This window comes from Alexandromys fortis, unplaced genomic scaffold, assembly GCF_014885135.2.
Source record: "Alexandromys fortis isolate MF-2015 unplaced genomic scaffold, M_Fortis_MF-2015_v1.1 scaffold_1, whole genome shotgun sequence".
NCBI lineage: Eukaryota > Metazoa > Chordata > Mammalia > Rodentia > Cricetidae > Alexandromys > Alexandromys fortis.
In genome coordinates, this window is record NW_026067927.1 from 27,194,601 (window position 1) to 27,207,673 (window position 13,073).

Sequence of the window (13,073 nt, forward strand, 5' to 3'; positions counted from 1 at the left end):
AATGCATGTGCACAGGGGCCAGAGTTCTTCAGATACCCACTCCGTGCTCCAAACTCTCCGTTGGGGATGTCTGCATCGCACTCACCCTCAAGAACCTGAAGAATGGCTCTGTTAAAAAGGGCCAGCCTATTATTTGTCAAATGCGCCGACTTTGCAGAAGTATTCTTTTGTGCTTATAACATACTAGCGAGATGAGCAGCGGCATTTCAGCTTTTAATTTTGTAAGTAGTAAAATCATTTTCCTTATAGTATAGTGATTAGCCAATGGAACTGAGAGTGAATCTAGGTATTAGACCAGACCCCATCCCCACACCCAACATTCCCTTTCCTCTCTGCCTCCTGATCTCACCCTACATTGAACAGTGGCATTACAATATGGTAAAGAGGTGACTTAACATTCCCGTTGAGTGTGCAGTGAGTGTGTACTAAATGTGAGAGACTGTGAAAGGTGACTTGTATGAAGCAGGGTCCTCGTTTTCTGGGATACAGGCATCTTCTCAGGAGCTTATAGGCTAGATACTGGCTACTCCATTATCTGAACATACAGCCATTTGGGTGTCCCATCAGCAACTCAACCTCAGTTATGAGAGAAACACTTTCTGCTGCTGCTTCCTTTGTTCCCTCCCCATCCCTTCAAGTTGTTCAGCTCAGATCCCTGGAAATCACAGTCTCTTCTTCATCACCTTGTCCTACCCACATCCAAATCACAGATAAACTACCACTTTCTCCTCTAAATGCCTAGGTAACTTCTCATGACGCTCACCACCTGAGTTTTGGCCAAGCCCAGCATGTCACTTGGAGAAAAATGTCACCAAAACGAGCCCAACAGGACTCACCTGCCACCACTTCGCACAGTAACCTTGCCTTTTGTGTGTGTGTGTGTGTTTCTTTAACTCCAAAGACACACGCGTCCTGCCTAGTCTGTGCACTGCACTCCCTACGTGTGGGGTTCTTTTTGACTTGCTGCCTGCCCATCTCCTCAGACAGCACCTCGCAGACATTCTGTGCCGTACAGTGGCCATCCATCCCTAGCTTCCTTCCTCTACAGACACTGCATCTTCCTCACAACACTTACATTTTGATGCACCCTTTTCGTACCGTACTTCTAGAGTCTGTCTACAGGCCTGCTGCTATTCCCAGAGTCTGGGAAACCTTTGAAGAGATGCCTGTCTTCTAACGGAACACACTGCAGTAGTAGAGGTGGTCAGGAGAAAGCACTGTTTAAGAGAATGGACAAACTTCACTTTTCTTTTTAAAATTTATTTTAAATCACAGCCATCACAGCGGTCCTTCCTTCAGGGTCTACGTCTGCCCCATTGGCATCTTTGTAAACTGGGCCATAGCTGTCCCTCTCAGAGTTCTTCTGCGAGCTGCTGAACTGGCCATAACTTCATGGGATTATGCTTAAATTCCCCTCCTGCTTTCCTTCTCCATCGTATCAGGGATGCAAACATTTTCCATGATGGTCTTGATTAAGCCCCTAAATACAGCGAGTCCCTTTGTGGGGGAATACCTCTCAATTTTAGGGGCTGATCACCTTCTACCCTCTCACCTTCTCACTTTCTCCTGTCCCATTCAGAACAAACACACCTACTTCCTTCCTACAACCTCCTAAACCGACTCCACTGAAGACAACTCCTCCAGGTCTCCCTTCTGGATGGAGGAAGCCAGACATGGAAGCAATGAGGCCTCACTTCCAGGTTCGTAGTCATGTGCCACCTTCATATTGCAGCTAAGGACTAGCTTTTAACATTGCATTTAGCTCTGCTATGTGAAAAACAACATAAAATTCCCGTAACAACTTAGTCAACAACTGCCATATCTAAACACGACGCACACTATATAGTTAGGCTGTTTGATTGCATATTTCGATCTTAGATTAGCGCTGCATCCATACAAACACATATGGACATCTCACCAAAAGCCGGGCAGAAGGAAAACAAAACGTCTGTTGTTTAAGCGTGCCTCTCCTTCCTTCCCGAGACTCCCAGCTTTCCCAACTGAGAAGGGCTTCTGCTTTGCCAAGCGTTCCTCCCTCACCCTCCAAGTTAGCACCATCTCTTAAATACAGCTTCTGCCTGGAGCTAGAAGCCATCGCATTTCTCAGAAGCTGCATTTTAGTAAAGGAGGTCTTGTTTGGGGGTCAGATTACTGAGCTGGGAACTCCTGATTGCCTGTGAAGTGAAATTATAGATTCTTTTTCACCGGTAGGTTCAGTCTGCTCTTTTCCTCGGGGAAGGATTTGCAGGACTACGTTCCCAACGGGAAGTAAACCAGAGAACTCCATAGTTCTGCCAATGAAGGGGCAGAGAGGGAGCTACTGATTTCAGTTTTTGAAAATCACTAATAAAAATTATCCAGCTCTTTGGTGAAGTGTGAAAGGATCTGTGAACGTTCTATTTAAAGCATCTAGTCACGCGACCTAGCCTTGGGCGAAACCAATTTAGGGTTGCTCAGGAAACCCACAGCCTCGCATTCAGATACCTTCAAACATAAACCCTAGACCACAGATTAGGGCACGGCTCCCAGAACACTCCAAAGGGAAGGCCCCATTAGAAGGCTCGTGGTTGGTCAAGATGGACATGCAGCTAATGCTGAAGCATTCTGCACTGTTTACACAGTTTCTACCCCATATGTCTTAACATTATAGGCTGGAGAGGTAGCTTGGTGACAGAGTCACCAAGGTAGCTTGCTAAGCATGTATCAGGCCCTGAATTCAATTCTTAATAAAGACAGACAGACACATGTGAATACAAATACACACACACACACACACACACACACACACACACACAGAGAGAGAGAGAGAGAGAGAGAGAGAGAGAGAGAGAGAGAGAGAGAGAGAGAATGAGAATCAATCTATTTTGGTAGCCCACACATGCAGTTCTCGCTATTGTGAAACTGCAGCAGGAGGCTCACAGCCTAGACTACACCGTGATGCCATACTTCAAAAAACAAAACAAGCTACCAGAACAACCATAAGGTATCATGTTTAGCACTGAAACAAAAAACAAGAGTGGTCAAAGCCTCAGAAATGCACGGAGGAAAACCTCAGAGGCATGTTGATAAGTGAAAGAAGCCAGTCTTGACAGGCAGCATCTTGCATGATCCCAACTGTGGACCCACTCTGGATAGGGACAAAACTAGGGACAGTAAAGACTGGTGGTTCTTAGTGCTCTGAGACGTGACGGTAGGATATGGGTAAACAGGTAATTATAAAGGGCTTTTAGAGGGGTGAATCTCTTCTGGATGGCACTGGAACGCTGGCTACAGGGCCAACATGCATTTACTAGAACTCACAGAAGGTACAGTGTGAATTGTGGCTATAGTCAACAATGGCCTGCTCATACAGGCTCAGTTGCAATAAATTTAGCACACAGTGCAAGGGTGTGTGTGTGTGTGTGTGTGTGTGTGTGTGTGTTTTAATTGGGGCCTAGAAATATGGCTCAAAGGTTAAGAGCATGTATTGTTCTTCCAGAGGGCCTGAGTTCGATTCCCCGCACCCATGCCAGGTGGCTCACTTAGCAGCTATAACGTTAGTTCCAGGGACAGTCAATGCTCCTTCTGGCTTCTATGCCTATTGCATTCACATGTATAAACTCATATATAAGACACACACATATACAGATAATTAAAATAAATAAAATGCCAAATTTACTTTTACAACTCTATCTATCTATCTATCTATCTATCTATCTATCTATCTATCTATCTATCTATCATGTGTATGTGTGGTGCTTATGTGCAGAAGTCAGAGAACAACTTGGGGGAGTTGGTTCTCTCCTTTTACCCTGTGGATTATGGGGGTTGACCTCACTGTGCCAGGCTGGGTGTTAAGTGCCATTACCCGCTGAGCCATCTCACCCATCCTCATTACAAGGTTGTAACAACAAAGAAAGCGTGAAAAGTGTGTTTGACCGCACTTGACTTTCTAGGGATCAAGTTCAGGTGTGCTTGACTGTGCTATCTTCCAGTCTCTAAATAGAACACTTTACACAATAAAGTCTTGGCACTCAGGAGTCCGAGAGACAGGGGTTCAGATTTGTCCAGAGTTCAAGGACAATATTGGTGACTCCTTAAGGCAAAATGAAATAAAGCCAAGCCATAATAACTGTGGTCTAAAGCAACCTCTCATCAAGAATAAGATCAAATAGAGGACACTTATATCCCATAAAGGTTGAAGAGCTACAAATTTCCTCTCTCTTGTTTTTGAGATGGGTCTTGTTATGATGCCTGGGCTCCTCTTAAACTTCCAGGCTCAAGCAATCGTCCTTCCCAGGTACTACAGTCCAGAGCCACCACATGGGTCATCCAAATTAAGTGTGGTGACGTGGTTTCCTAGGGGAAGCCTGCTGACATCAGAACTGAGTAGTGAGATATTGTCTATCTACAACTGGTCCATAGACCTGGCTGGTGCATGATGGCCTTCACTCGGGCCACTGAGCATCGATGAATTTTTTTTTCTATCAGACTGAACAGTAGATATGGTTGAGTAGTTAAGTGACCGACTATTCGGTCTTATTTGCTGCTTGCAGGAGAGCCTGGACTATTTTTAGGATCCAGTTAATCCACTAAGACGGTGCTGCCAGTGACTCACAGTCCACAGCAGCCAAACTGAGAAAGAGCGGAATAAAGAAAAGCCATCAGGGCACACACAGTGAGCACAGCAGCATAGCCCGCCATAGGAACATGTGCAACTCAAACTAGGAGAAGAAAACAGCAGTAAATATTAAGGAGCCGCCAAGGAAGTAAGGGACGCAGTCAGCTCAGGAGGACCTGGGAAGTGACAGATGGCCCTAATAACACGGAGCTTAGCATCGAGGAGAGCAAAGGCCAGAGGGAAGTGGCAGGCTAGAGCGCTTTACGGACAGAACACTCTATGAAGGCGCCGCTGAGCACATCCTGGGTACTCCTGAGAAACGCTGACATCTAGGAGCATGGGACAGAGAGGGGCAGGCTGCTTTCCCAATGGGACACTGCAGGACAGAAGTCAAAGGCACCCACCACTGGGGCGCTCTTGTGCGGTGTCACTTCCAGTAGTGACACTGCTGACAGCTTCTCCCAGGCCCTTTATGGGTGCTCAAGCTGATGTGGAGGGGTGGGCCCCCACTCCTCGCTCATGTCCAGCTCCTACTGATGGGTGGATGCCCATGCAGGTTAGCTTGCGTCTATTGAGACTGCCTAGCAGAAGTGGGAATGATGGACTGCCTCTGCTCGGGAGCAGACACCAAGGCAGGCTCAGGGTGCCTTGCTGTGTCCACTGAGAAGCCAGCTTTCTGGCTGGGGTTGGGGAGATGGCCTTTCTTTCCATCCATTCCTGTTTAGAGCATATGAGGCTGCATTTTCTTTTCGTAAGCAAACCTCCTCCTTTTCTCAGGGTTAAAGTCGCCTACAACACAGAGAACACTGCACCACAGGCCACCCAGGCTAAAGGGTGGAGGGAGGGGTCAGACTGAGTCTTTTTTACTTGAGGTGTCTGTTAATGCACTTTCCCAGCGGATAACCTGCTTCCTAACCAACCATGCTATAATGTTCCTTTCCTTTTCCTTTTCTAAGACCGTGCGTTACTCTGCATCCCACAGTTGAGACATGTCCGAGGCTTATGGTTTCATACTTGAAGAACAGTACGTGGGTTACATTTGGGAGTGAGCCCAAAGGAAACAACTGTTGTCCAGTGGGACTCCCAGGCTGAACCAAAGCACAGCTGGAGCAGTAACCCTGTCCCTGCCTTTGCGGGATGTGCTACCCAACCTAAAAGAGGAAAGAGGCTTGCTTCCCTCAGCAAACACGGTGAGAGGCAGCAATGCTTATAGCTTTCCTCATCATACCCCCCTCTCCAAGGGCAGAACAGTGCAGGGCACAGCAAAGCCACAGAGATGGTGGGTGATGCACAAGAATAGGATTTTCCTTCTGTCCTACTCGCCGGTGGCCTTGTCAGAGGAGCAGCAGGCAGCAACTGAAGTTCAAGGTGTCAGCCCACCAGGAGGAGGCTCTCTGATGGGTCAGTCTCGGTTAGGCAATCTCCGAGACCCCAGACCCCAGAATGTCTTTTGCTTCTTTTGTGTCTTTACATGTTTGCTGCTGCTGTGATCTTTCTCAGCTATCTGGCATGGTGTAAATGGGTACCTGTAATGTAGTGTGTTTATTTCCTGGAAACATCCCAATCTACTGGGCATTTTTACCTGCGATTATAAAGATGTTTCCTCCCTAAGCTGTATTGTCTAATTGATAATAATAATGTTAGCTTATATGGAGTTTTGATGAATAAGAATAAATACAAGAAAATGCTACACAGCAAGGGTCTATGGGTTTCACCTAAGGAGCTGTATAGTCCATAGCTCAAGTTAATGGTTAAGGAAAACAATTGAGTCCCAGGAGACAGGCTGGCTCTAATGCTCTTGGAGCTGAAAGGTGCAGTCACAGGCTTCGGTGTGCACCTTAGCCAAAACAAGGCCTTACAGTAACTTCAGGTTTGATCATAGTTTTAAGATGAAAAATCCTAGAAAGCAATCTAAAGTTCATAAGGACACATAGCTGAGTTAAAAAAAAAAAAAAACCAGCCCAACTGTTACTAGCTGACATAGTTTCCTTGCTAGGATTGGTTTTTGATCAAAGATGGTGATTAATTTCTTGTACCTATTCCTGCCCTCAATCTCCTGATATAAAAAACTTTTGATGTGTGGGTTATGTATCCTAAAGGTTTAAAGTAGAATTGACTGTTTCTTTTTCATATATAAAAGTTTAGGTTTGTGATTTCTTTAAGATTCTTTATAAGATTACCTTTCAAGATAAGTAATAAAGTAATTAATTGGCCCTGTCTTCGTAACTGCAAAATGCAGCCCACCAATAAAAGACCTAACTGAGAAGAGCACCTTGTTTGCCCACACGGTTAATCTATAACAAGTTGTTCGGTTATGAATGTATGTGGGTTCTTGGGAATAATCTTTCACCTGTAAAAAATGTTTAATCATATAAGGGATATGGAAAATATGCTGTTTTTATTTTACTGTTTGTTTTGTATTCATTGTAATCATTCACTTAAAAACAGAATGTAACTACATTGTGGTTTTTATATTGCCTGAAAGATTAAGAAGCATATAAGCTGTAAGGGAAAGAATAGAGATAGCGTTAGAAAGACTTAAAATGGGTTAGAAGAAAAACACCAAGAACGAAAGAGTTAGAAAGAAAACATCAAGAATGGGAGAAGGAATAGAGAATGCAAAAGAAGAACAAAGAAAAGGTTTGAAGGAAACCATTAAGAGAGTATGAGTTTTTCCCCTTAAGCCCCTCAGATAGAAAAATCTAGTATATGACAACACCATGTGTTCCTTTTGAGTCCTGTGCTGTCTGGAGGCTGCCCCCAGGCAGTGGTAACTGCTACCTCAAGTGAACATCAGACAGAGACAGCATTGGAGGCATCTTTCCACAAGATCAGTTAGGATTCAGCCTTCTTAAAATAGTCACCAAAGGCCTGGGGACTGGCTTAGTGGGTGAGGGCACTTGCCATGCAAACAGCATGACCTGAGTTTGAGTCCCCAGCACCCACATAAAAACCCAGGGTGACTGTGTGTGCCTGTGACTCCAGCATTGGAGAGCAGACAGATTTCTGAGGCTTGCTGGCCAGCCAGCCTGGCCTAAAGGTAAGAGTCCCCATCTGAAGGTAGTAAGGCAGGGAGGTGGAGAGGTAGACACCCAACATACTCCTCTGGCCCCCTCATTGGGTCATTGGGTCTTAGCACCTACACACTTAAACACACAACACACATACAGCCACCAACACAGATCCCTGCCTCAGTTCCTACTCTATGCATGTGCTGGTCATGAAGTCAGTAAGAGCTCCCCTGAATAAATTTTAACTTTTGGTTACTGAGCCAAATAAAAACAATCCGGTTTGTTCTGGAATATAGAAAAGTAAAGGCTTAAAACAAAAACAAACAAACACAAACAAACAAACAAACAAAAATAGCCAAGGAGGGTGAAAAGGTAAAGAAAGCTTTAGAAAAGGAACTAGACTCCAACACACACACACACACACACACACACACACACCATAGACACATACACACACCATAGACACACATAAATATCCCAAAGACAAAAATGCACACATAAATATACATACACATCATAGATGCACATATACACAACCCATAGACATACAAACACACTACTGAAAAACAAAAAAACAATGGTGAAAACCCAAAGAAAACCCTACAAGCTCTAAGACTGTCCCTATGCAGCATCATTAGGCTAGCCTATTTTAGAGAAGAGAGAATGTCAGCTGGGGGTTGTGGGGGGGAGTGGGAAAAGCAACTTGGTCCCCACAAATGCACAGCTGGACTTCCAGCTGCAGAGACCTGGGCATCTGCTCAGGCTAGGGAGAAAGGTCCTTTGAGAGCTACCCGAGAGGGAGGGCAGCCCTTGTAAGCTCAATTAAGTCTGCTGCCCTTCTCACTCCCTTACCAGGTTCCCCTGCTCTCTTCCCCTCCTCTGACTCTGTGATTCAAAACCTGTCCCTTGTGCTTGCCAGCCAGCATTGCTTGTGGAGCCCTGCCTCTGCGATGACGTCAGCCTGTCTCTGATAGGCTGATAGGCTTCTAGAATAAAGCCACAAATCACTGGTTGGGTCTGAGCCTTGCACTTTTATTTCAATGGCCTGAAACCCAAGCAGTTTCTTCTGCAGACCTCAGGCCTCTTGTCTGGCTTTGCAATAGCACTTTTCACCCCAGGAGAAAAGCGAATGTTTTGTCTGCTTTGTCGTGTGGCTAGAACCTCTGCTGTCAGGCTGTGGGGAGGAGAGAGAACAGGGTCTGACCTCACAGGGAAGCCAGTCTCTTCACAGCTTGTACATTAATTTTCCAGAGTTCTGAGCAGCAGCAAACACACAGAGATTGTTGCCCCTCCAGACTGGGGAGGGTTATGGGCTTACATTTTGGGCTTGTTGGTGTATTTGGTTCTGGATGTACAATCCCTGGGTTACAGTGGCTGAATTTATTCTCTAGCTGAAAGATGTTGCTCAGAAGAGAGTATCATTTTCAAAACTGGGCTGGGAATATAGAGGTCAGTGGTCGAGTGACCACCTAGCATGTGTGAGGCTCCAGGTTCAATGACCAACAATGAAACAAGTAAACCAGTATTTCACCTAATTCCACTTGTCATAATCACCTTCTAAGGGCTAAAACTATGAGGAAGAACACATTTTGGTCTATTTGCATGGTTCGCCTAGGGCCTGAGAGTCCTTTCTGCTGGCATCATTTCACGTTGGAGGTGAGCAACAGCACATATAACACTTTAAATAAGCACACTATTACCTTCTCAGAATCAGAACTTTCCGGAAAACTTTCTTGTCCTTTACCAAATACTGAACGACTGTGGTCTCTATCCACAAAGACCATGCTAGGTTGAAGGGTTTCAGGGAAGCAGGGCCTGTGACCTTGAGCCAGATCCCACATCTGGTTCTTCAGGGGCTGTGCCTAGACGGAGACAAGCCTGGCTGACCTCCCAGCCATGTGGTCAGTAAAACTGCCGTTCCATATAAATAGGCCCTGGAGTAAATGCTGAAGATGATTTCAGAGTCTGGAAAGGAGGCTGAGATGTAGCTCAATGGGTAGAGTCCTTGCTTAGCTGGCATGAGGCCCTGGGTTGAATTTTCAGGACCGAATTAAACTGGGCACAGTGGCATATGCCTGTAACCCCTGAACTCTGGAGACAGAGGCAGGAGGACCAGAAGCATCCAGACACCTTTAGCTACTGTGGAGGTGAGGACACACCGGGTATCTGTATCTGTGCTTTCCTACTTTGTGACTTTTGGCACACAGTCTAGCTCACATGGTATCAAACTACCCCACCCACAAAAGCCCCAATGACCTCAGGACCCATCACAATATCTGAGGTGGCTCTCTCTTCAGACAGCTCTTCTTCAGCTCTGTAGGGTCTGTCTCTCTCCAGAGGGCTCCAGCATGGCTGCCTATAGCTATGATGCCCTGGCTTTCCTAACAAAGATCATCTTGAGGGTGATTCATCTGTTTCCTTGCTCCTGAATCACTATAAGCACCTCCCCCACCCCATAGTACCAGGTACCAATGGGAACCCTACCTGTAAAAAGCAACCACCTTGCCAGGAGATGACAGAATCGGGGGGTAGGGGCCCCCCACCTCTATGACCCTCGGTGAGGGTTACCTGGGCTCGATGTTCACCAACAGCAAATTGTATCACGGCCACTCCGGGACTGTGACTATCCTCAATCCTCTCCACCGTGCTGGAGTCGATCTTGAGGTCATTGCTAATCTCTGCACTCTGGATGAAGTCCTCCGTCTTCAGGTCCTCCACCTTTTTCAGCTCCCCATTGGCCAGTTGGATGATCGAGCCTTTCATGAAATATGGCGGCAGCGTGGGTGGCGCCGTGGCAGGGGACGCCACCGACTGCACCACCGGCAGATGTATCTGGGCCTGCACCATGGCTGGGTAGGCGGCCTGGGTGACCAGAGCCTCGGGGTTGAAGTTCTCACTCTTGGGCAGAGCGGTGGTGACAAACGTGTGAGGCACTGCAGCAAACTGGGGCGATGATGTGACTATGGCCGAGGCTGCCCCAGGTGTGTCCATGTCAGGGCTGCCCACTGGGATGAGCAGAGGCTGGGTGCCTGGGATCACCAGGTGCTGAGGCAGGCTGCCGGCATAGGTAATTGCTTGCTGCTGGCCACTCAGGTAGCCGATGACAGGAGGTTGAGTCCCAGCATAGAAGGCTGTGGCTGGCAGGCCCACCGGGAGAGGCTCTGATGCACTGTGAGTGGTCTGAATGACCGTGTGGGGGGACAGTGCGTAGGACCTGTGGCTGGCCTTCCCTAAATGCAGGCCGCTCTTGTCGTTGAGGGTGGATGGAGAGGCCTCTCGATGTGCGGCCTGCTGCGTCTCCAGGTCGGCTGAGGGGGTGTTGCTGTTGGGCAGGACCATCACAGATCCACGGACCCCAGAGGTATCACGACTGCTGTAGTCTGATGGGCTCGGGTGGACCACCACGTGCCGGGACTCATAGGGATGAGGCACTGACTTGCCGCTTGCCTTGCCCAGGCTCAGCTCCACAGAGGATGGTGCCCCATACCTCCGACCCTTCTCCATCTCCCCATTCAGGACCTCCTTGGCCTGCATAGCCTGCTGCAACCTGCTGCTTTCTGCTTTTTTGGTGGACTCTCTAGGAACAAAGTGGCCTCCAGCGTCGCTGTACTGAACGACCACCTGGGACGAGGGCCCCAGGGTGAGCGTGTGCGGGATCATCGTCTGATGGGGATGCAGGTGGACCGGGATCGGGGGAGGAGATGCTGCCCGCCCAGAGCTCTGCGGAGAGCTGGAAATGTGAATATACTGGTTCTGCTGGGTGGGTGGAGGGGACCCCGGGGTGACCAGCCCCGCAGCAGCCCGGCTGAGGTGCTGCTGTGGTGGGGGCTCAACCTTATGTCCTGGTGCCTGGCTCAGACTGCCCATGTTGGCCAGCAGGGTGGAATAGGCCTCCAGCTGGGAGCGCTGTGATGGAGTGGTGGCCCCTGCAGCTGAGGCCACTGAACTGGTGACCGGGTTGCCCGACGGGGAGATTAGCTGGGAAGGGATAAAGCCAGCGTAGGGCCCACTGTATTGGGAGGAGCCAATGAACTGGAAGGTGTGTGACAGGTGGGCGTACTGCACGGGAGACACCGGGGTCCCCGATTGAGGAGGCGGGTACACCGTGGGCAGCGTGGTGGCTGTGGGGACTGACCTGGGGGCACTGGGTGGGGAGTAGTCCAACCCTGCGGACAGTGCTTTATGTAAACCCATTCCTTGTAAACCAAGCTCCCCGGAAGTCCCTGCTGGCCCATGCCGCCCACCCCCGTGGCCGCGGCTGCCAGGGGTGCTGGGGAGCCATGCCACACCCTCCACGCAGTGGTTGTCGCTGGGCAGAGCGGTGGCCTTCTCCTCAGAGGGCCGGCTGGTGGCGGGGATCTCACGTTTCTTGGGAGGCAGGCATTCATTGCTCCGCTCTTGGTTGGATTTCATTTTTCGCCGTCCCCCCTCCACGGTGGCTGTTTCACTGGCTGGCTGGCTCGGATTTCAGTCTGATAAACAGAGAGTCGCATGGGATTTCTGTAGGGGATCCAGGCCCTTCATGAGGAATCATCTCCCCGTGGGTTCGCTCGGCTGGCAGTAGCAGCTCCGGATTCTGAGAAGGAGAACGGACCAGGAGTGGGGGTACGGGGTGGGTGGGGGAATAGGGACAGGAAAGACAGAGGAGAAGAAGAAAAGCCAAACATCAGCTCTGTGGGAGAAACCCCATCAAGCCAAACCAATCAACCCGTCAACCCACTCACCAACCGAAAAACAATATTACCAACAAGATTAAAAGGGGACCTTGAGTGATTGGTAGCCCAACTGTTAAAATAGATAAAATATTAGTTAGGCTAATGAGCTAATAAGAATCAAGATATAAGTAAGTTTAAGGTGAACTTTTCTTAAACATTTGTTTGCTTATAATTTATTTGTGTGTGTGTGTGTGTGTGCATGCTTGCGTGCCTGTGGGAGTTTATGTACGTATGTGCCAGTACCCACAGAGGCCAGAAGATGGCATTGGATCCCCTGGCACTGGAGTTATGGGCTGTTGTAAACCACCCTGTGGGTGCTGGGACCTGACCTGGGCCCCTTACAAGAACAGTACTCTTGACCACCAGCCATCTCTTACCCAGATGTACTTTCCCTTTCTTTCTTTTTTTTTTAAATGACTTATTTATTTGCATTGGTGTTTCCCTACATGTGCATCTGTGTAAGGGTGTTGGATCCCCTGGAACTGGAATTACAGACAGTTGTGAGCCACCATTTGGGTGCTTGGAATTGAACCCAGGTCTTCTGGAAGAGCAGCCACTGCTCCCCCCCCCACTCCACTGAGTCATCTCTCCAGCTGAGATATACTTTCTTAATAAAATAGAGTAGGCAATTCAAACATTACTCCACACCTCACACCTTCTTTCCTCTTCCATCCCTTCCTTTTCCTTTTGGAGGGTAGATAAGAAAAAAAAAAAGAAAAAGAAAAATTTTCTTTTTTTTTTTTCTGA

General features: G+C 48.1%; 1 protein-coding gene across 9 annotated transcripts in view; it reads right to left on the reverse strand.

Annotated features, from left to right (window-relative positions):
- The window catches only part of Atxn1 (ataxin 1), a 380,257-nt gene that overhangs the window by 10,920 nt on the left and 356,264 nt on the right, over positions 1–13,073 (reverse strand). For all 9 annotated transcript variants that reach the window (XM_050144026.1, XM_050144032.1, XM_050144029.1 and 6 more), the window contains one exon: positions 10,180–12,187. In XM_050144026.1, coding sequence (XP_049999983.1) covers positions 10,180–12,024 — 1,845 coding nt within the window. In that variant the 5' untranslated portion in view covers positions 12,025–12,187. The remainder of the gene's footprint in view (positions 1–10,179; positions 12,188–13,073) is intronic.